Source organism: Pristis pectinata, chromosome 40, assembly GCF_009764475.1.
Source record: "Pristis pectinata isolate sPriPec2 chromosome 40, sPriPec2.1.pri, whole genome shotgun sequence".
Lineage (NCBI taxonomy): Eukaryota > Metazoa > Chordata > Chondrichthyes > Rhinopristiformes > Pristidae > Pristis > Pristis pectinata.
Genome location: NC_067443.1, coordinates 5,092,442 through 5,115,871, shown reverse-complemented (window position 1 = coordinate 5,115,871; position 23,430 = coordinate 5,092,442). Strand labels below are relative to the sequence as shown.

The following is a 23,430-nucleotide window of genomic DNA, read 5'->3' as shown; positions in this document are numbered from 1 at the left end:
CTCCCTATTTCTCTCTCTCTCTCTCTCTCGCTCTCTCTCTCATTCCCTCTGTCCCAGGTTCCCTCTCTGACTCTATAACCCTCCTCCCCTTTTATTGTCGCCCTTCTCTAATCAATACCAGGGACTTGAACCGACCTTCACCACCCGAACCCTGTCTCAGTAACAGAACACTTCAGTCTGCCTCTTGCACTACCTTGGATTTGTCTTCGAGTGTGTCTTTGCACTGAGGTCTTGATTTTGTACTGTCTTCTGTTTTTCACTGTATGGTATAGTTTTATGTATAATTTATTTATAAATTATGTTCTGTGTGTTGTCAGTTCCTATGTGCCTGTGATGCTGCAGCAAGCAAGTGTTTCATTGCACTTGTACCTCACTGGACTTGTGCACATAATTCGACCTGACATTTCAGCCCTAATGATTAAAGGAGAACGGTAATAAAGGCGGAAGTTTAAGTTTAGTTACACTGGTCTCCTCAGTCCAGATCCTTGGAGCGACGGAGGATGAGGGGGGACCTGATAGAGGTGTATAAGATGATGAGAGCCATTGATCGTGTGGATAGTCAGAGGCTTTTCCCCAGGGCTGAAATGGTTACGACAAGAGGACACAGGTTTAAGGTGCTGGGGAGTAGGTACAGAGGAGATGTCAGGGGTAAGTTTTTTACTCAGAGAGTGGTGAGTGTGTGGAATGGGCTGCCGGCAACGGTGGTGGAGGCGGATACGATTGGGTCTTTTAAGAGACTTTTGGACAGGTACATGGAGCTGAGAAAAATAGAGGGCTATGGGTAAGCTGAGTAATTTTTAAGGTAGGGACATGTTCAGCACAGCTTTGTGGGTCAAAGGGCCTGAATTGTGCTGTAGGTTTTCTATGTTTCTATGATAGTTAGCCTGAGCACCGTGCAGGGCTGGGGCTGTCTCCCTGTTGTTGTGGTTCCTTCACCCTGCGCCCTCCTCCTCCCTCCCCCAGCACTGGCTGCAGCCCACTGAGCTGTGCTTTCGTGTGTGAGTCAGAGGGCTGTGGGTTGGAGGCTGACTCGAGTGCAGAGATCTGGTCTGATACTGCCAGTACTGAGGGAGGCTCCACTGCCCTCGACGCGGCCTTCCTGCAGAGGTGTTAAGTCAATGCTCTGGGTGGGCAAAAGAGGTTTTGGGTTGTTATTGTGTGTTGACACCTGGGTCAATGTGTAAAGCTGAACTAATCTGTCAAACCCATCCCAGTCAGTGTGTGTGAGTGACCCGTCCCCCAGTGAGGGTCAGTGTGTGGGTGTGTGACCCATCCCCCCCATCGGTGTGTGTGGGTGTGGGACCTGTCCCCAGTGAGGGTCAGTGTGTGTGTGGGACCCATCCCCCAGTGAGGGTCAGTGTGTGTGTGGGACCCGTCCCCCAGTGAGGGTCAGTGTGTGTGTGGGACCCGTCCCCCAGTGAGGGTCAGTGTGTGTGTGGGACCTGTCCCCTAGTGAGGGTCAGTGTGACCTGTCCCCAGTGAGGGTCAGTGTATGTGGGTGTGAGACCCGCCCCCCAGTGAGGGTCTGTGTGTGTGTGTGTGTGTGTGTGTGTGTGTGTGTGTGTGTGTGTGTGTGTGTGTGTCCCATCCCCCCGTCGGTGTGTGTGGGTGTGTGACCCGTCCCCCAGTGAGGGTCAGTGTGTGTGTGTGGGACCCGCCCCCAGTGAGGGTCTGTGTGTGTGTGTGTGTGTGTGTGTGTGTGTGTGTGTGTGTGTGTGGGACCCATCCCCCCGTCGGTGTGTGTGGGTGCGTGACCCGTCCCCCAGTGAGGGTCAGTGTGTGTGTGTGGGACCCGTCCCCCAGTGAGGGTCAGTGTGTGTGAGAGAAATTATTTCCCAGGGCAAATCAGTGTATATGGGCCTGTTCTCCAGGGAGAGTCAGTACCTGAAGCTGTGCTGATTAAAATCATGACAAACACAGTCTATTTATGCTGATGAATCACATCATTCTCAAACGTGAATTTATGCAAATCTGTTACTTAACAGTAAACGGTGCAAAAGTCCCTGCTCAGCCCCTTTTGTCCTGCTCACCTAGCTGGAATGGCTTTCTCACTCTCTATATCTCTCTCCCTCTATCTCTTTCCTCTCCCCCCCCCCTCTCTCCACCCCCATTCTTTCTCTTTCCAATGTCTCTCTCTCTCCCCCACTGTCCTCCTTTCCCCACTCTCTCCCTCCCTTCCCTCTTCCTCTCCTGTCTCGCTCCCCTCTCCTCTCGCTCCCCTCCCCCCTCCCCTGTCTCCCTCCCCTCCCCTCCCCTGTCTCCCTCCCCTCCCCTCCCCTCCCCTGTCTCCCTCCCGCCAATCATTCCACCTCCCTCCCTCCTCTCCATTATTTCTTAGGCTGTTATAGTGGAAGAGAAGGACAGTGTAGTTGGGATCGGTCTCACCCAGAGCGCTCCCTCTGCGTCTGGGCACGTGGGAGAGGGCACAGACCTGGTGTCAGACCAGCCAGTGATGAATCGTGAGTTAAAGGTTAGAGCGGAAGAGGCCGTGATTTCCTGCACACAGGTACCAGTGAGTAACTGAACAGAGAGGGCAGGATTGCTGATGTATTGCAAAACCCTTTGATCAGGAACTCAGACGTAGAGCATGCAGGCAGTCAGCAGAACACGGCAGTAGGAACATGTGTCAGTGCACGCCAACTGCTGTCACTCGCACATCTGGGACAGGTGCCACTCTCACATTCAGGAACTGCAGAAGTTATTCCTAGAGTGATGCACATCACCACTGCCATACTTCCAGAGGAACATTGGGTTGTCCTTAACTTCCCCAATAATGACTGGGATTTCCTTAGTGCAAGAGACTCAAAGGGGGAAGCATTTCTTCAGTGCATCCAAGAGGGTTTCTTGAGACAATACGTGGATAGTCCAACTAGAGGAGGGACAACACTGGACCTTGTTTTGGGAAATGACCCTGGGCAGGTGACTGGCCTTTCAGTGGGAGAACATTTTATGGAATAGTCGAACAGCACGGAAACAGGCCCTTCGGCCCAACCGGTCCATGCCGACCAAGATTCCCATTTGGCCCATATCCTAAACCTTTCCTGTCCGCGTACCTGTCCAAGTATCTTTTAAATGTTGTTGTACCTGCCTCAACCACTTCCTCTGGCAGCTCATTCCATATACGGACCACCCTCTGGGTGAAGAGATTGCCCCTCAGGCTCCTATTAAATTTCTCCTGTCTCACCCTCTGGCAAGAAGTTGGAAGATAGCCCCAAATTTGAGGTCGGGAGATGCAGCCATTGCTGACATGATTTCAACTAAGCCCATGTGTGTCGAGAGCGTTTCTGAATACCCACTTCTTCGTCGCTTTGCTGTCTGTGATACGAGACAGATGGTGGCTGTTAGTGTGATCAGGTCAATTACTAAGAAAAAAAACTGCTGTCAAAGCCATCAAGGCTGCCGACAAATTATTAAACAAGAAGTGAATATCGCCACTTGCTACCAAGATTCAGCAAACCCTGAGACTGACACCTCTAACTCTTGGTTCCCCAACAGACTGTGTGAATTCAACCTATCTTTGCCCATCATAATTTTATACATAGAACGTAGAAAACCTACAGCACAATTCAGGCCCTTCGGCCCACAAAGCTGTTCTGAACACGTCCCTACCTTAGAAATTACTAGGCTTACCCACAGCCCTCTATTTTTCTCAGCTCCATGTACCTATCCAAAAGTCTCTTAAAAGACCCTATCGTATCCGCCTCCACCACCTTTGCCGGCAGCCCATTCCACACACTCACCACTCTCTGAGTAAAAAACTTACTCCTGACATCTCCTCTATACCTACTCCCCAGCACCTTAATCCTGTGACCTCTTGTGGCCACCATTTCAGCCCTGGGAAAAAGCCTCTGACTATCCACATGATCAATGCCTCTCATCATCTTATACACCTCTATCAGGTCCCCCCTCATCCTCTGTTGCTCCAAGGAGAAAAGGCTGAGTTCCCTTAACCTGTGTTCATAAGGCATGCTCCCCAATCCAGGCAGCATCCTTGTAAATCTCCTCCACACCCTTTCTATGGCTTCCACATCCTTCCTGTAGTGAGGTGACCAGAACTGAGCACAGTACTCCTCAGTACACCTCTATAAGATTTAAGAAAATGAATAGGGATAAGTCTGGACCTTGTGGGGAAAGTTCTAAATTGGGGGGAGGGCAAATTACATTATTAGACAGGAGTTTAGGGGGAGCTAATCGGGAGCAACGGTTATCAGGCAGGTCCACGTCTGACGGAGTTGTTTAAAGACCAGTTGATCAGAGCTTAGGATCGGCACGTCCCAGTAAGGAGGAAGGGCAAGGATGGCAGGATAACGGAATCTTGGATGGTGAGAGAGGTTATGAAGTTAGTCAAAAAGGAAAAGGAAGCACATGTAAGGTTTAGGAAGCTAAAAATCAGACAGGGACAGAGCAGGAAAGAGCTCAAGCAGAGGATTGGGGAGGCCAGAACGGACCATGAAATGTCCTTGGCAAGTAGGATTAAAGAGAATCCCAAGTCGTTTTATACTTGCATTAAAAATAAGAGGATAACTAAGGAGAGGGTAGAACCACTCGAGGATAAAGGAGGGAATATATGTTTGGAGTCAGAGGATGTGGGCGAGGTACTAAACGAATATTCACCAAGGAGAAGGACATGGAGGATAGTGAGAGCAGTGTGGGGCAGGCTAATGTGCGAGGGTGTTTTGAGATCAGGAAGGAGGTGGTGCTGGGTCTTCTGAGAGCATCAAGGTAGACAGATGCTCCCAGAAGACCCAGCACCATCAGATGGTAGATGGGATATATCTCAGGTTATTGAAAAAGGCGAGAGAGGAGATTGCTGGGGCCTTGACAAATATTTTTGGATCCTCACCAGCAACAGGCGAGGTCCTGGAAAGTAGCCAATGTTGTTCCTTTGTTCAAGAGGGATAATGCAGGAAATTATAGGCCAGTGAGCCTCACATCAGTGCTAGGGAAGCTATTGGAGAAGATAAGATAAGCTATCTTTATTAGTCACATGTCATTGAAACACACAGTGAAATGCATCTTTGCGTATAGTGTTCTGGGGGCAGCCCACAAGTGTCGCCACACTTCCGGCGTCAACATAGACGTCCTAACCCATACGTCTTTGGAGTGTGGGAGGAAACACACGAAGATGCACGGGGAGAACGTACAAACTCTTTACAGGCAGTGGCCGGAATTAAACCCGGGTCGCTGGCGCTGTAATAGTGTTACGCTAACCGCTACACTACGGGATAGGATTTATGAACATTTGGAAAAACGTGGCCAGATTAGGGACAGTCAGCATGGCTTTATGCAGGGCAGGTCATGTCTTACAATCTTGATTCTTTTGAGGAGGTGAAAAAGGTGGTTGATGTGTGTAGGGCAGTGGATGTTGTCCACGTGGATTTTAGTAGGGCATTTGACAAGGTCCCACATGGTAGGCTGATCCAGAAGGTTAAGATGCACAGGATCCACGGTGACTTGGCAGTTTGGATTCAGAATTGACTTGCCCATGGAAAACAGAGGGCAGTGGTGGAAGGGTGTTATTCTGACCAGAGGTCCGTGACCAGTGGTGTGCCACAAGGATCGTGTTTGTGATATATGTAGATGGGTGGGTTAGTAAGTTTGCAGACAACACAAAGATTGGTGGACTTGTGGACAGTGTCAAAAGATACAACAGGATATATATCAGTTACAAATATGGGCGGAGAAATGGCAGATGGAGTTTAATCCGAACAAGTGTGAAGTGGTGCACTTTGGAGGTCTAATGTAAGGGGAAAGTAATGGCAAGACCCTTAACAGCACTGATGTACAGAGAGGTCTTGGGGTCCAAGTCCATAACTCCCTGAAACTGGCCCCACAAGGAGACAGGGTGGTAAAGAAAGCGTACAGCACACTTGCCTTCATCGGTCAGGGCGCTGAGTATAAGGGTCAGGAAGTCATGTTGCAGCTGTATAAAACTTTGGTTAGGCTGCACTTGGAGTATTGTGTGCAGTTCTGGTCACCCTGTTACAGGAAGGATGTGGAGGCTTTGGAAAGGGTACAGCAGAGGTTCACCGGGATGCTGTATGGATTAGAGGGTATGAGCTGCAAGGAGAGGTTGGATAAATTTGAGTTGTTTTCTCTGGAGCATCAGAGGCTGAGGGGAGACGTGATAGAACTTTATAAGATTATGAGAGGCATAGATAGGGGAAACAATCAGAATCTTTCACCCCGGGTAGAAATGTCAAGTACCAGAAGACATGCATTTAAGGTGGGGGGGAAAGTTTTTTTTTACACAGAGTGTGGTAGGTGCGTTGAACGAGCTGCCTGTGGTATAACTAGAAACTAAATTATACATTTTCAATTATTTGTATAATATGGAACTTAAAACAGCTGCCAAATTTTTGCATGGTTAATCCTGTCTCTCTCTCTCTCTCACAGGCACACAGAATGACACAATACACAGAGATATAATGACATGTACGCACAGCTATAATGTCGCTTTCAGTTATAATGTCATACAGAGTTATGATGACAGACACAGTTAAGATCACACACACAGTTATAATGACACGCACAGAGTTATGATCCGACACACAAAGTCAAAATGCCCCCGATGACTCTGACCAATTTTTACAGATGCACCACAAAAAGCCTCATCGCAGGTGCATCATGGCTTGGTATGGCATCTGCTCTGCCCAAGACTGCAAGAAACTACAGAGCTGTGAACACAGTCCAGTCCATCACTCAAACCCCTCTGTCAACTCTGTCTACACTTCCCACTGCCTTGGGAAAGCAGCCAATGTAATCAAATCCCATCCGGCAGAAGATATGAAAGCTTGAAAACACCACCATACTCAAGGACAGCTTCTATCCCACAATTATCAGACTCTTGAACAGACCTCTCATACACTAAAGATGAACTCTTGATCTCTCAGTCTACCTCATCGTGGCCCTTGCACTTTATTTGTCTGCCTGCACTGCATTTTCTCTGTAACTGTAACACTTTATTCTGCATTCTGGTTTTCTTTTCACTACCTCGTTGTACTTATGTATTGGAATGATCTGTCTGGATGGCACGCAAAACACAGCTTTACACTGTATCTCAGCGCACGTGTCAATAATAAACCAATACTGATGATCACACACACACACACAATTATAATCACGCACACAATTATCACACACACTAACAATTATCATACACACTCAATTATAATCACACGCAATTATCACACAATTATAATCACACACGATTATCACACAATTATCACACACAATTATAATCACACGCAATTATCACACACAATTATAATCACACACAATTATAATCACACACGATTATCACACACAAATATCACACACACTCAATTATAATCACACGCAATTATCACACAATTATAATCACACACGCTCACAATTATAATCACACAAGCACAATGATCACACTCTCAGTTATAAGCACACACACCCGGGCCACAGTTAATCTCCGCTGACGTTTCAGGTTGGTGAAAGGTTTCTCTTTTCCACAGACGCTGCCTGACCTGCTGCGTGTTTCCAGCATTTGACGTTTTTCCTTCGGTTCCCCAACATCTACCACCCACGGTTAACCTCCTCTTCCCTCTGTTTTAGCACAAATTGAAATCATCCCCTGTAAAATTTGTGGAGATAAATCCTCGGGAATCCATTATGGAGTCATCACTTGTGAAGGCTGCAAGGTAAGAGCTGCCGAGGAGACGCACGGCTTCGGCCGGGACCAGCCCCTCCGAAGGCGGGGAAGGTGGGAAGGGGGAGCCGTCGGTGTCTGGGCACAACCGCTGGCTGCCAAAGATGGAGCGATTTCTCGGCCGCAGAGGATTGTGGGTATTATAGCCGCCATTATTAAATGCTTGCCACGCGTTGGAGCAGGTGTCCGTATAAATTCCGCAGCTGTGGGGAAGCGGTGGTGGTGGTTATTCACTCGCCGTGTGGTCTTATTTTTATTCTTCCTTTTTTGCTATTCAGGGGTTCTTCAGAAGAAGCCAGCAGAACAGTGTTTCGTACACCTGCTCCCGACAACAGAACTGCCCGATCGACCGCACCAGCCGCAATCGCTGCCAGCACTGTCGGCTGCACAAGTGCCTGGAGCTCGGCATGTCCCGAGATGGTGAGGAGCCTGGCGTCTTGCGTGCGCGGGGCTGAGGGTGGGCTCTCTGATCCAGGGGCTCCCACGCCCTTATCATAAGGAAGCGGTGAAGAGAAATACTTACCACACTTAAATATCCCGCTAGATGTCAGCCCGGAATTCCGAGCCATGGAGTCTCTGTGATGTCATTAGATAGAACGGTTTCCCGAGCACAGAGGCTTATGGGTATTGAAACCGCCATTATTAACATTAACTTAACGGTATGTTTGGAAGACTATCTGTCCGTCAAACAGCATCGTTGATATTTTTGCAGCCAATGAGCAAGCGTTCGGTTTGCAAATCGTCCAGTCACATTTGCTTCCTGAATTTTGTTGACGGGAGAATCTGCTGGTGTAGGAAATGGCGAAATGATAATATTTCCTGATTATGCACCTTGCCGCAGACAGTTGACATCCTGTTGGTGTTCAACGACTTCAGTAAGGAGAAAGGGAAAGCTTCCATTCTAAGAAATTTGTTTCAGTGCTTCAATGCATATCTGTTAACTATGAGGATTTCCTTGGAGTCTCCAATAACGTTTGAAGGTTAACAGGATTCTGGGGGATTAATTCCAGGAGTAACATCATGGGTGACCACGTACTCTCATCTTCCTAGGACTCTTCGTAAGATATGCACAGTAGTGTTGTGGGTGGAGCCACTGCCTCACAGCTCCAGGGGACCCAGGTTTGATCCTGACCTGCAGTGCTGTAGTTTGGCGTTTCCCTGTGACTACATAGATATCTCTGGGTGCTCCATTTTCCTCCAACGTCCCAAAAGACCCGTGGGTTAATTGGCTGCTGTAAATTGCCCCTCGTGTGTGGGTGAGGGGTAGAATCTGGGGGGAGTTGATGTGGGGAGAATAAAATGGGATTAGTGTACATGGGTAGTTGATGGCTGACATAGGCTCAAAGGGCCTGTCTCCATGCTGTATGATGCTATGACTATATGAATCTCACTGGCCAGTATTATTTTTTATTAAACCGCTTTCTTGAGCACCTTTGCTCCATCTGCCGCAACAGCCAGGACCTCCCAGTGGCCACCCACTTCAATTCCACATCCCACTCCCATACTGACATGTCTATCCACGGCCTCCTCTACTGCCACGTTGAGGCCAGGCGCAGGGTGGAGGAACAACACCTCACATTCCGCCTTGGGAGTCTCCAACCTGATGGCCTCAGTATCGCTTTCTCTAACTTCTGCTACCCCCCCCCCCCCAAACCTTTTGTCTTCTCTTATTCCTATGGCTCCCTTCCCCTGCCTTGATGATCTGTCCATCTCCTCCACTCCCCCATCCTTTATTCCACTGTTCACTGCCCTCTCCTACCGGATTCCTCCTCCTTCAGCCCTTTGCCTGTTCTACCTATCACCTCTCAGTTTATTACATCCCCCCCCCCACTTGGACTCGTCTGTCACCTGAACTCACCCCTCCCCTGCCTGTGTGTACTCCTCCCCCTCCTCCCCACCTACTTATTCTGGCTTCTTCCCTCGTCCTTTCCAGTCCCGATGAAGGGTCTCAACCCGAAACATTTACTGCTTATTTCCCTCCATGGATGCTGCCTGACCTGCTGAGTTCCTCCAGCACTTTTTGTGTATTGCTCCAGATTCCAGCATCTGCAGAATTTCTGGTGTCTTTGTTTCTTTTAATGTATAATTTATTTAGTTACCTGAACTTCAATTACCCAGTTGCTGCACTATTCAAACCTGCTGGATCAGTGATCCAGAACACAGATTAATTGAGCCACTACACACACTCTCTCATACCCTCTCTGTGGCCTTCACATGCTCCCAAAAGTGTGGTGACCATAACTGGATGCAGTACTCCAGTTGTGGCTGAATCCTTCCGTATTTCAGGCACCGGATACTATCCAGGAGTGGAAGGAATGGCTGGTTTTCCTACCTTCTGTATCATCTAAAACAGGTTGTCCAGTTCTGGCCTCTTAGCTATTGAGAGATACAGCGTGGAAACAGGCCCTTCGGCCCACTGAGTCCATGCTGACCATTGAACAACCCATCTACACCAATCTCCTCGCATTTCCCAGATCCTCAATCATCTCCAGTTTCCATTGCTCCTCTATCAGTGTTGGTGGCTTCATCAAGCTCTGAAATTACCTCCGTAAACTTCTTCCCTGCTTTTAATGGCATCACTGAGGATACCGAGGCTACAGGAGCAGGTCAGAGGCTGGGTATCCTGCAGCGAGTGATGCACCTCCTGACACCCCAAGGCCTTTTCCCCCACCTACAAGGCACAGGTCAGGAGTGTGACGGGACACTCTCCACTTGCCTGGGTGAGAGTGGCTCCAACAACTCTCGAGAAGCTCGAAACCATCCAGTACAAAGCAGCCCGCTCCACCGGCTCCCCGTCCACCTCCCTAAACACTCCCTCCAGCTACCACTGACACATAGTGGCTACAAAATGCACTGCAGTTACTCGCCCGGCTACTCCGCCACTTCTCCCACCGAGGAGGGGCCAGGGCAGCAGGTGCAGGGAACACCACCACTTGCCGGTTTCCCTCCCAAGTCACACAGCAGCCTGACGTGGAAATATATCGGCCGTTCCTTCATCGTCACCAGGTCTAGACTCTGTACCTCATGACACAGACTGCAGCGACTCACCCCCACCTTCTGAAGGGGTAAGGAAGGAAGGGAAATAAATGCTGATCTTGCCAGTGACATCCAGATCCTGAAAGATCACAAGACAAGGGAGCAGAAGCAGGCCATTCGGCCCATTGAGTCTGCTCCAAGGAAAAGGGAAAAAAGAAAAAGAAATGAGAAATGGTGGGGGGAGGAAAAAACCTATTCTAATCCCAATTTCCGGCCTTATCCCCATATCCCTTGATACCCTGACTATTTAGATATTTATCTATCTCTTCCTTAAACACCCCCAATGATCTGGCCTCCACTACTGTACCTGGCAAGGAATTCCACAAATTCACCACCCTCTGGCTAAAGAAATTTCTCCTCATCTCTGTTTTGAAACTGTACCCTCTAATTCTAAGATTGTGTCCTCTGGTCCTGGACTCAACCCACCGAGGGAAACAGCTTGACCACATCTACTCTGTCCAGTCCTTTCAACATTTTAAATGTATCTATGAGGTCCCCTCTCATTCTTCAGTGAGTACAGTCCAAGAGCCGACAAATGCTCATCATACGTAAGCCCTTTCATTCCGGGAATCATCCTCGTAAATCTCCTCTGAACCCTCTCCAACATCAGCACATCCTTCCTAGGATATGGGGCCCAAAACTGTGCACAGTATTCCAAATGAGGCCTCACTAGTGCCCCGTAGAGCCTCATCAACACTTCCTTACTTTTATACACTATACCTCTAGAAATGAATGCCAACATAGCATTCGCTTTCTTTACCACCGATCCGACCTGGTGGTTAACCTTTAAGATATCCTGCACGAGTACCCCCAAGTCCCTTTGTACTTCTGTACTTTGAATTTTCTCTCCTTCTAGATAATAATCTGCCTGTTTATTTGTGTTTCCAAAGTGTACAACGGCACATTTCTCAACATTGAATCTCATCTGCCATTTCCTTGCCCATTCTCCTAAACTATCTAGGTCTCTCTGCAACCTTCCTGTCTCCTCAATACTCTACTCCTCCACCTATCTTGGTGTCATCTGCAAACTTAGCCACAAAACCATTTACTCCATCATCCAAATCATTAATGTACAAGGTCAAAAGAAGCGGCCCCAACACCGACCCCTGCGGAACACCACTAGTAACCGGTAGCCAACCAGAACAAGATCCTTTTATTTCCACCCTTTGCTTCCTGCCAACCAGCCAATTCTCCACCCATTCTGTTATCCTACCTGTAATTCCATGACCTCTCATCTTATTAATCAGTCTCTTATGCGGCACCTTGTCGAAGGCCTTTTGAAAGTCTAAATACACAACATCTACCGCCTCTCCCTTATCCACCCTACCTGTGATTTCTTCAAAAAACTCCAATAGGTTGGTCAGGCAGGATCTTCCCTTCACAAAAAAAAACTTTACAAAAAAAAAAGTACAACTTAAAATTGAGAGATCAATTTTAGTCACCAATTTCCTTTGACTCAAAACGGATATGATTTGAAGCAGGACTACTTCTGGTCACCTCACTATAGGATGTCGAGGCTTTAGAGAGGGTGCAGAGGAGGTTTACTAGGGTGCTGCCTGGATTAGAGAGCATGTGCTATCAGGAGAGGCTGGACAAACTTGGGCTCTTTGGAGCGGCAGAGGCTGAGGGGTGATCTGTTGGAAGTGTATAAAGTTATGAGGGGCATAGACAGGGTGGACAAGCAATATCTTTTTCCCATTATTGAGTGATCCAATACCAGAGAGCATGCATTTAAGGTGAGAGAGGGTAGGTTCAGAACAGACGTGAGGGGTACATTTTTTTACTGAGAGAGTGGTGGATGCCTGGAATGCGTTGCCTAATAGGGTGGCAGAGGCAAACTCATTGGGGGCTTTTAAGAGGGGCTTGGATGGGCACATGAATGAGGGATATGGGCATTCTGTAGGTAGCAGGGATTAGCTATGTTGGCACAACATTGTGGGCTGGCCTGTTCTATGCTGTACTGTTCTATGTTCCATGTACTTGCCACTCTCTGGGTGAAAAGTGTCTACCTCAAATCACCTTTAAATCTATTCCCCCCCCCTCCTCCCCCCTCCCCCCCCCCACCCACCCTAAATCTATGTGCTCTAGTTTTTCCCCACCTCTGATGTGGGGGAAACTTTCCTGCAGTCTACTCCCCTCAATTTTATGTACCTCAATCACGTCCCACCCCTTAACCTCTACTCCAAGGAGAACAGGCCCAGCCCCTCCAGTCTCTCCTTGTAACTGAACTGCTCCATCCCAGGCAACATCCTGGTGAATCTCCTCTGCACCCTTTCCAGCGCTGTCACACCCTTCCTGCATTGGTGACCAGAACTCCAGCGGAGGGCTGACCAAGGTTTTATAAGAACATAGGACACTACAGCACAGTACAGGCCTTTCAGCCCACAATGTTTTGCCGACATTTTATCCTGCTCTAAGGTCTATCTAACCCTTCCCTCCCACATAGCCCCCCATTTCTCTATCATTATGTATCTAAGAGTCTCTTAAACATCCCTAATGTATCTGCCCCCACAACCTCTGCCGGCAGTGCGTTCCACGCACCCACCCACTCTCTGTGTAAAAAAAACTTAGCTCTGACATCCCCCTTATACCTTTCTCCAATCACCTTAAAATTATGTCCCCTTGTGTTAGCCATTGTCGCCCTGGGAAAAAGTCTCTGACTGTCCACTCGATCTATGCCTCTTATCAACTTGTACACCTCTACCAAGTCAACTCTCATCCTCCTCTCCAAAGAGAAAAGCCCTGGCTCACTCAACCTATCCTCATAAGACATGCTCTCCAATCCAGGCAACATCCTGGTAAATCTCCTCTGCGCCCTCTCTAAAACTTCCACATCCTTCCTATAATGAGGCGACCAGAACTGAACACAATACTCCAAGTGTGATCTAACCAGAGTTCTATAGAGCTGCAACATCACCTCGCGGCTCTTGAACTTAATACCCCGACTAATGAAGGCCAACACAGCATACGCCTTCTTAACAACCCTATCGACCTGCATGGCAATCTTGAGGGATCTCAACCTCAACCAAAGTTAGAGCATAAACTCTCTGTGTCTGTATTGATGCCCCGACCAATGAAGGCCAGTATCCTGCATGTCTAGTCATGTTATCTACCTATGTTGCCACCTTCAAGGATCTATGGGCTTGTATTCCAAGGTCTCTGTTCCTCAATACCCCCCAAAGCCCTACTGTTCGTGGTCTATGTCCTAGCCTCATTAGTGCTCCCAAAATACATCACCTCACATTTGTCTGGATTAAACTCCATCTGCCATTTTTCAGCAACACATTGTGTAGAATTTAAGCTGCATGCAGAGATATCAATCAACAACTCCACCAATTCTCGTGCCATTCGTGAACTCGCCGGTCACACCATCCACATCCAAGTCATTCACATTTATTGTAAATAACAAGGGTCTCAGCACCAGTCCCTGTGGGTCCAGTCGCAAAAATAACCCTCTACCATCACCCTCAAAGCATGGTGGCTAGAACTGCACGCAGTACTCCAGATGAGATCTGACCAATGTTTCATAGAGATACGGGAGACTACAGACCCCATTTGGAACATTGTGAGCAATTTTGGACCCTGTATCTAAGAAAAGATGTGGTGGCTCCAGAGGAGGTTTACAAAAATGATCCCATGAATGAAAGGCTTAAAGTATGAAGAGCATTTGATTGCTCTGGGCCTGTACTTGATGGAGTTCAGAAGGGTGAAGGGGGATCTCATTGAAACCCATCAGATGCTGAAAGGCCTGGATAGAGTGGACATGGAGAGGATGTTCCCATCAGTGGAGAGTCTGGGATCCGAGGGCACAGCCTCAGAATAAAGGGGACATCCCTTTAGAACTGAGATGAGGAGGAATTTCTTCAGTTGGAGGGTGGTGAATCTGTGGAATTCGTTGCCACAGAGGGCGGTGGAGGCCAAGTCACTGGGTGTATTTAAGGAAGAGATTGACGGGTTCTTGACTGGTAAGGTGGGTTAAGTGTTACGGGGAGAACGGGGTTGTCCACGATTGAATGGCAGAGCATACTCGACGGGCTGAATGGCCTATTCCTGCTCCTGAACCTTACGGTCTAACGCACAAAAGGTGCCAGAGGAGCTCGGCGGGTCAGGCGGAGGGAAGTCGACAGTCGACTGAAGCCTTTGTGGGTCCCTTCACGATTTGCAAAGTTGGAGCACGACCTTCTTGTACTCAATGCCCCGATTAATGGAGGTCGTCTCCCCTTGTGCCTGCGCTGCCACCTTCAGGGATTGTATTGTGAAGGGTCATGGCTGTCACGTGACACCACTGATCACCTGGTCGAAAGACACATCACAGTCAATTGAGGTCTGGCTGCACCCACCCATTAGTGCACACACTTCACCATTGGCCTCTGTAAACACCTTCGTACCTGGCTTTGGGCCATTGGCTTGTCTTGGACCACCCAGCCCTCCAGCACTATAAAGAGTGCCACGTGTGTGGCTGTCTCTCTCGACTGTTCTGAAGAATCGTGAAACAATGCTGAAGAGACCATTGGTAAGAATGTGCACTTCCATGAGGGTTAGGAGTGTCCTAAGTAGATTCCCGGTAGCATAGAGCTGTGCCTGCACTGAGTCGAGGGTGGCAGGCATCGTATTGTTTATTCCTTGATCATTTGTACCCAGTTTGTTTTGTTTGTGTGGGGGTGTGTGTGTGGGGGTGTGGGTGTGTGTGTGGGTGTATCTCATCCTTGTTGTGATCCCGCCCCCACATTCGCGATCACCAATGTGCGTGTGTGTGCATTCGTTCCCGTTTATCCTGTCCCACATTTGTCTTTTATAAATAAATCATTCTAACTCCAAAGACTGTGTCCAGAGTCCTCGCCCTTCGAGACCTTTCGAACTTGTCTTACAACAGGGATACTTGTACTAAGTTGGGAAACTCTTGTCCATTTCCCTTCCAGCCGTGAAATTCGGCCGCATGTCCAAGAAACAGAGGGACAGCCTGCACGCCGAGGTCCAGAGGCATCGCATGGAGCAGGAGAGGCAGCCAGGCAAGCCCGAGGCGCCAGATTTGGCCTACTCTCCCGGTGCTTCTGTGCTGGGCCAGGCCAGGTTGGGTCAGGACCCCTTCCCCAGTGGACAGGGTCCCGGTCCGGGGGTGCCGGAGATCGGTGGCCAGCCCTACGGCCCAGCGGAGGTGCCGCTACCTCAGCCTGGCCTGCAGCTGGTGGAAGCAAAGCCGGAGGGAGGGCCAGAGTTCCTGGCCCGGCACGGCCTCCCGCGACTGCAGGCCGGCGCGCTGAGCTCGGAGCTGGGTAAGTAGAGCAGCGGGACCCCAGGGATCCCAACCACTCGCCCTGGACAGTGACCACACTGGGGAGGCGGCGGGGGGGGGAGGTGTCCCAGAGCAACCTGGTCAGCGCCCCACCCACCGGTTCCCCACCCCGCCCACACTCACTCCCCCCGCCCAATCTGGCTCATGGCCCTGCCTGCCAGTTCCCCGCCCATACTTAATCCCCCCCGCCCAATCCGGTTCCTCGGTCCGCCCATTTGGACACACTCACCCCATCCACTCCCTCCACCGTGTCTCCACTCTGCTGGAAGGTTTTGTCCCAAGTGTGTTGGTGTATCACTGTGTGTGCATGTGTGTCCAAGCTGTTGGAGTATCACTGCGCATACACGTGTGTCCAAGCTGTCGGAGTATCACTGTGCGTACACGTGTCCAAGCTGTTGGAGTATCACTGCGCGTGCACGTGTGTCCAAGCTGTTGGAGTATCACTGCGCATACACGTGTGTCCAAGCTGTCGGAGTATCACTGTGCGTACACGTGTCCAAGCTGTTGGTGTATCACTGTGCACGCACGTGTGTCCAAGCTGTTGGAGTATCACTGTGCGTACACGTGTGTCTAAGCTGTTGGAGTATCACTGTGCGTACACGTGTGTCCAAGCTGTCGGAGTATCACTGCGCGTACACGTGTGTCCAAGCTGTCGGAGTATCACTGTGCGTACACATGCGTCCAAGCTGTCGGTGTATCACTGCGCGTGCACGTGCGTCCAAGTGTGTCGGTGTATCACTGCGCGTACATGTGTGTCCAAGTGTGTCAGTGTATCACTGTGCACGCACGTGTGTCCAAACATGTCGGTGTATCACTGTGCACGCATGCGTCCAAGCGTTTCAGTGTATCACTGCACACCCACGTGTGTCCAAGCGTGTCAGTGCACCACTGTGCACGTGCATGTCAAAGCGTGTCGGGGTATCACATCATGTGCATGTCCAAGCATGTCAGTGCATCACTCCAGACCTGTCCTCTCACTGCACGCAGACCGTGTGATCCAGAACGTGGTGAAGTCTCACCGGGAGACCTGCCAGTTCCTGCCCGAGCAGCTGCACGCCCTGCGCTGGAAGGTCTTCTCACAGGCGGAGGTCGAGGGCTACCAGAAGAAGGTGGGACCATGTGGGGGTCTTTGGGTCATGGGCCGAGCCCTCTCACACACAGCAACACCGAGGGAGCGCTGTGGGGGTGGGGAGGGTGAGGAGTGAGCGTAGGGAGGGACGGGGGGGGGAGAGGTTGCGAGGATGGAGGGGCGGTGAGGAGGGAGGGCCGTGGGGGGGGCAGCAAGGAGGTAGTGCAGTGCCCTGGGAGATTCTCTGCCCTCCTTTGTGGCATCAATGTTCCCTGTTTGGATGAACGGTGGATGGTGGGAATTCTCCCGGCTGAACTGACGCCTCAACCAAACCTCAAAATCCAGCGACCCGGTCAACGCCTGATGGCTTGTGGGATCTTGCTGTGCTCCTTGGCTACTGCAGTTTCCATACTTCAACAGTGACTACACCTTGGAGAAGTGCCACACCCAACCTGGAACTCCCGGCCCATCGTTCAGCTGCAGGGATAATTTATATTTTCCCAATTTGTATTTTTCTTAACTCCCTCTCTCTCCTCCTCCCCCCCCCCCCCCCCCACACACCATTGTCGATATCCCTTCCCCTCTCTCATTATTTCCCTCTTCCCTTTCTCACCTTGTCCGTTCTCCCTCCCTCTTGGATCTCTCTCCTCTCACCTCTCCTGCACTCCCTTTTCTCCCCTCTCGTGTTCCACCTTTATCTCCCTCTCCTCTCACTCTCTGCTTCTCTCCGTCTCACATCATTACCCCCGCCACCTCTTTTTCTCTCTTTTTCTCTCTCTCTTTCTCTCTCTTTTTCTCTCTCTCTCTCTCTCTCTCTCTCTCTCTTTCTCTCTCTCTCTTTCTCTCTCTCTCTCTCTCTCTCTCTCTTTCTCTCTCTCTCTCTCTCTCTCTCTCTCTCTTTCTCTCTCTCTTTCTCTCTCTCTTTCTCTCTCCCCCCCCTTCCAGTCCGCCGCGGAGATGTGGCAGAAGTCAGCTCACGCCATCACCGGCGCCATCCAGTACGTGGTGGAGTTTGCCAAACGCATTGACGGGTTCCTAGACCTCTGTCAGAACGACCAGATCGTGCTGCTGAAAGCAGGTGAGACCCCACCCAATGCAAGTCCACCACCCTGTCACGTCCCGGTGGTCGGAAGTGGCGCAGGGGAGCGTCTTCCCTTAGTGTGGGAGACATCAGGCAGGCAGAGAGGCTTGGAGGAGCTGGGAGCTGTTCTCCAAACAGAGCAGGTTAGGAGGACATTTAGTGGAGGCATTGGAAAGTGGAGGGAATCTCACTGTAATGGAAGATAATCAGGACTCGAGGGAGAGAGCAGGAGAACGTCTCTCTGCCTCAACTCACTAGGACCAGGAACGCCCTGCATCGGAAAGCTTTGGGAGCAGATTCAGGAGAGGGTAGACAAACTTGGGCTCTTTTGTCTGGAGCAGCGGAGGCTGAGAGGTGATCTGTTGGAAGTGTGTAAAATCAAGAGGGGCATAGATAGGGTGTACGTTTTCCCATTATTGAGTGATCCAATACCAGAAGACATGTATTTAAGGTGAGAGGGGGTAGGTTCAGTGACAGGTTCGATTCTGGCCACTGTCTGTAAGGAGTTTGTACGTTCTCCCTGTGACTACGTGGGTTTCCTCCGGGTGCTCCAGTTTCCTCCCACATTCCAAAGACATACAGGTTAGGAAGTTGTGGGCATGCCATGTTGGCGCCAGAAGCGTGGCGACACTTGTGTGCTGCCCCCAGCGCACACTACGCAAAGATGCATTTCACTGTGTGTTTCGATGGACCTGACTAATAAAGAGATCTAAAAGATATCAATCTATGTATCTTTTAAAGGCTGTAATTGTACCTGCCACTATCACTTCCTCTGACAGCTTGTTCTATACACTAACAACCTTCTGTGTTTTAAAAAGTTGCCCCTTAAGTCTCTCCCCTCTCGCCTTAAACCTACACCCTCTAGTTTTGGACTCCCCTCCCCTCCCCCGGGAGAAAGACTCTGACCATTCCCCTTGTCTATGCTCCTCGTGATTTTATAAACCTCTGCAGGGTCACCTGAAGCAGCTGAAGACACAGAGCTACGGAAACAGGGCCGAGTCTCCACATTCAATGCTTACGTGGGAAATAGGAGCAGGAGTGGGCTACTTAGCTCATTGAGCCTGCTGTACCAATCAATAAGATATTGGGCTGATCTGATTCTATTCTCTGCATCACCACCTACCCTAGTAACCTTTCACCCCAACTCAAGAATCTTGAAAATATTTGCTCTGCTTTCACTGCTCTTTGAAGAAGAGTTTCAAAGACTCACAACCCTCTCAGAACAAATTTCACCTCGCCCTGCTTTAAATGGATGACCCCTTTATTTTTAGGGGAGATGTCAGAGGTAGGTTTGTTATACACAGTGCCTGGAACACACTGCCGGGGGGTGGTGGTAGAGGCTGATACAACAGGGACATTTAAAAACTCTTAAGTAGGCACATGGAAGTAAGCAAAATGGAGGGGGTTGTGGGCTGCGTAGGAGGGAAGGGTTAGATTGATCAGGGAGTAGGTTTTTATATAGGGCGGCACAACATCGTGGGCTGTTCCATGTTCTAATCCAGGCAACGTCCTGGGGCAGGCATGGCAGTGTAGCGGTTAGTGTAACGCTTTACAGTGCCAGCGACCTAGGTTCAATTCCGGCCACTGTCTGTAAGGAATTTGTCCGTTCTCCCCGTGTCTGCGTGGGTTTCCTCCGGGTGCTCCGGTTTCTTCCCACATTCCAAAGACGTACGGGTTAGGAAGTTGTGGGCATGCTACACAGGCACAGGAAGTCTGGTGACACTTGCGGGCTGCCCCCAGAACACGTGATGCAAAAGATGCATTTCACTGTGTGTTTCGATGTACATGTGACTAATAAAGAGATCTTATATCTGTGGGAATCTTCTCTGCACTCTCTCCAGTGCTATCACATCCTCCGTGTAGTGCGAGCAACTGGAACTGCATGCAGTGCTCCAAGTGCAGTCCAACTAGTGTTTTGTAAAGTTGCAACACAAAATCTCTGCCCCAACCTACGTGGGCAATAATGCCTCGTGCCTTCTCCACCACCCCATCCGCCCTGTGTTGCCACTTTCGGGGAACCATGGGCTGGGACCCCCAGGTTGTCCCTGCCTTGGTGAAGGTTGGATGGAGATCCGAGGCAGGTAGGGGAGCTCGACAGGGCCAGTGGAGGGAGGCTGGTCCCGTTAGTTCAAGGACAGGTCTAACCTTCTGTGGAAGATAGGTAGGCGGGGGGGGGGGGGGGGGGGGGGGGGAATGCGAGGAGAAACATTCTGTACGCAGAACGTAGTGATGATTGCGGTGGGGGGGGGGGGGAAGGGACACAAAGAGAATCAGCCTTGGGAAGAGACCAGAAGTGGGGATAATCTGCAGGGTCTGGCAGGAACTCAAGATATTGGGCTGATCTGATTCTATTCTCTGCATCACCACCTACCCTAGTAACCTTTCACCCCAACTCAAGAATCTTGAAAATATTTGCTCTGCTTTCACTGCTCTTTGAGGAAGAGTTTCAAAGACTCACAACCCTCTCAGAACAAATTTCACCTCGCCCTGCTTTGTGGATGACCCCTTTATTTTTGTAGGGGAGATGTCAGAGGTAGGTTTGTTATACACAGAGTGGTGGGTGGCTGGAACGCATGGCCGGAGGTGGTGGTAGAGGTGGGAAAGGTTTGAACTCCTGCCTCTTGCTCCTGGGATACAGGCGGTTCGGATAGGTCACAGGCCCCAGGGTGTGGGGTCTCGGGGTGGGGTGGACCCCTGAGGGAGGGAGGGGTTGGCACGGACCCAGGCCAATGTCCGTTCTTTGCTGTGTCCACTGCAGGGTCCCTGGAGGTGGTGCTGCTGAGGATGTGTCGCGCCTTCAACCCCACCAACAACACTGTCTTCTTCGAGGGCAAGTTCGCTGGACCCGAGCTCTTCCACTCCTTGGGTAAGGGAACGGCTCCTCCCACAGCACACGGCCTCAGAATATTCTGGAGGAACGGGGCTCCAGAGCCGAACCGTCAATTCCTCATTCACCCTCTGCCTGTCTTCCCCTCCCTCTCTCTTCCTTCCCCCTCACTCATTCTCTCTCCCCCCTCCCTCCGTCTCCACCCCGCTCTATCCCACCTGCCCATTCCTCCCTTTCTACTCCAACCTGACTCTGTCAGACCCAGTTCTCCTGCTATTCTAACTCCTGTGACTCTCCTTTTATTTATTCCTCTTTCTCATTCCATCCTCCTCTCTCTCTTGATCCAGCTCTGCCGTTCATCTCCTTCTCCGTCTTTGTCTATTTTCTCCCTCCCTCTCTTCGACTCTGCCTGTCTCTTCACCTCTTTTCTGTCACTCTGCCTCTCTCCCACTCTCCCCGCCTCCCTCTCCCCCTCCCCATCTGTTTCTCTGCCTCTCTCCCTCTCTCTCTTGCACCCCTCGCTCTCCTCCCTATCTCTCCCTCTTTCTGTCTGCCTTTCTCTCCCTCTGTCCTTCTCTACCTGTCCCCCTCCTCTCTGTTCGCCTGCATCTCTCTCCCTTTCTCCCTCCCTCCCTCCCGCCTCCCCTCTCTCTGTCCCTCTGCCTCCCACGTCCCCCCCCCACCCCTTGGTCCATCGCCTCTGTCTCTCACCTCCTTCTCTCCCCATTGCTACCCCTTGGGTCAGGAGCCCAAGGGCCAGGCAGACACCCCTCTCTCCCCCCACCCCTCTTCTCTCCCCTCCCCCTCCTTCCTTCCCGTCCCCCTCCTCTCCCTCCCCCTCGTCCTCTCCCTCCCCTCCCTCCCTCCTCCCCGTCTCCCCCTCTCCCTCCTCCCCCCCCTCCTCCCTCCTCCCCCCCCTCCTCCCTATCCCTCCCTCCCCCCCCCACCACCTCTCTCTGTCCCTCAGTTTCTCACTCCTGATCTCCCTGCAGCCCTGGATTTCTCTCCCTCTCGCCCTGTGTTTCATGGGACTGACAGTCACCCCCTGTGACCTGGAGCTGCTTCACACTCTCCAATCTCTCGCTCCGCAGGTTGCAAAGATTTGATCAGCATGATATTTGAGTTTTCCCACGGGATGTGCTCGCTGCGTCTCTCCGAGCAGGAACTTGCCCTCTTCTGTGCCACGGTGCTGATATCCACAGGTGAGGCTCCGTCGGGGGAGAGCTGGGGCCAGGGGACTTCCTTGGAGTTTCAGGAATTAATGGGCAAAACCTGGGAGACTTCTGGAATCTTTCCACCACCTGCAAGGCGCAGGTCAGGAGCATGACAGGACACTCCCCACTTCCCTGGGTGGAAATTGTCCATGCACTCCACATCCGCCACATTACCTCTCCCCCGTCGACAGGTCAGGAGTGTGACAGGACACTCCCCACCTCCTTGGGTGGGGTTAGTCCATGCACTCCACATCCGCCACATTACCTCCCTTCCCGCCCCCCCCCCCCCCCCCCCCGTCGACAGGTCAGGAGTGTGACGGGACGCTCTCCACTTCCCTGGGTGAATGCAGCTCCGACAGCTCCCGGGAAGCCCAACACCACACGGGACAAAGCAGCCCGCTCGATCGGCACCCCATCTGCCCCCCCTCCCTCCACCACAGTGACCGCACCGTCTACAAAACGCACCGCGGTTACTTGCCTGGGGCTACTCCGACAGCACCTCCCAGACCCGCCACCTCTCCCCCCGAGGGGGATACCGCCACCCACAGGTTCCCCCTCCGCCATCCCCCGAGATACATCAGCCGTTCCCTCACTGCCACTGAGTCTGAATCCCGGGACCCTCCCCGGCAGCAGTGGGAGCACCTTCCCCACGCAGACAGCAGCAGTTCAGGAAGGCAGCTCAACCCCCACCTTGTCGAGGGGCAGTTGGGAGGGAGTGAGTTGTGTCACTGCTGTTTCTCCTCATTGATGGAGTCTGTTCCCTTCCTCCACCCGAAACCCTCACGGGCAGATCGAATGTGGCTTCAGGAGAAGTTCAAAGTGGAGCGCCTGCAGAACAGCCTGCAGCTGGCCTTCAAACACGTCCTGCTGAGAGACCACCGGGAGCCCATCCTCGCCAAGGTAGGCAGTCGTCCCCGGCAACGGGGCTTAGCGCCACGGCACGGCCGCGTCCCCCTCCTTCCTGACTCAGTCCAGCCGGGGCTCTTCGACTCTGAGGGGCATCCCGTTTGAGCCTGACCTCTCGTCGGATCTTCCCCCCGACACCAGCCCAACACTCATTGGGTTTTCCTACCCCAGGGACGGGTAACCATTCCAACCAGGGCCGTTCTCTCTCTCGCTCCCCCCGCTCTCTCAGCTTGCTCTCCCCCCCTTAACGCACTTTACTCTCCCCCTTTCGTTTACCCTCTTTGTGATTCTCCTTCTCTCCCCATTACCCCCCCACTTTCCCC

The 23,430-nt window shown here is 51.2% G+C and overlaps 1 protein-coding gene across 1 annotated transcript in view; it reads left to right on the top strand.

Moving 5' to 3' along the window:
- The window catches only part of LOC127587465 (nuclear receptor ROR-alpha A-like), a 70,216-nt gene extending 46,986 nt beyond the window's left edge, over positions 1-23,230 (top strand). The window contains exons 3-10 of the mRNA XM_052045802.1: positions 7,588-7,673; positions 7,960-8,101; positions 15,637-15,990; positions 16,998-17,119; positions 18,025-18,157; positions 20,919-21,026; positions 22,079-22,189; positions 22,992-23,230. Of these exons, the coding sequence (XP_051901762.1) occupies positions 7,588-7,673; positions 7,960-8,101; positions 15,637-15,990; positions 16,998-17,119; positions 18,025-18,157; positions 20,919-21,026; positions 22,079-22,189; positions 22,992-23,212 (1,277 nt within the window). The 3' untranslated portion in view covers positions 23,213-23,230. The remainder of the gene's footprint in view (positions 1-7,587; positions 7,674-7,959; positions 8,102-15,636; positions 15,991-16,997; positions 17,120-18,024; positions 18,158-20,918; positions 21,027-22,078; positions 22,190-22,991) is intronic.
- The last annotated feature ends 200 nt before the right edge of the window (positions 23,231-23,430 follow it).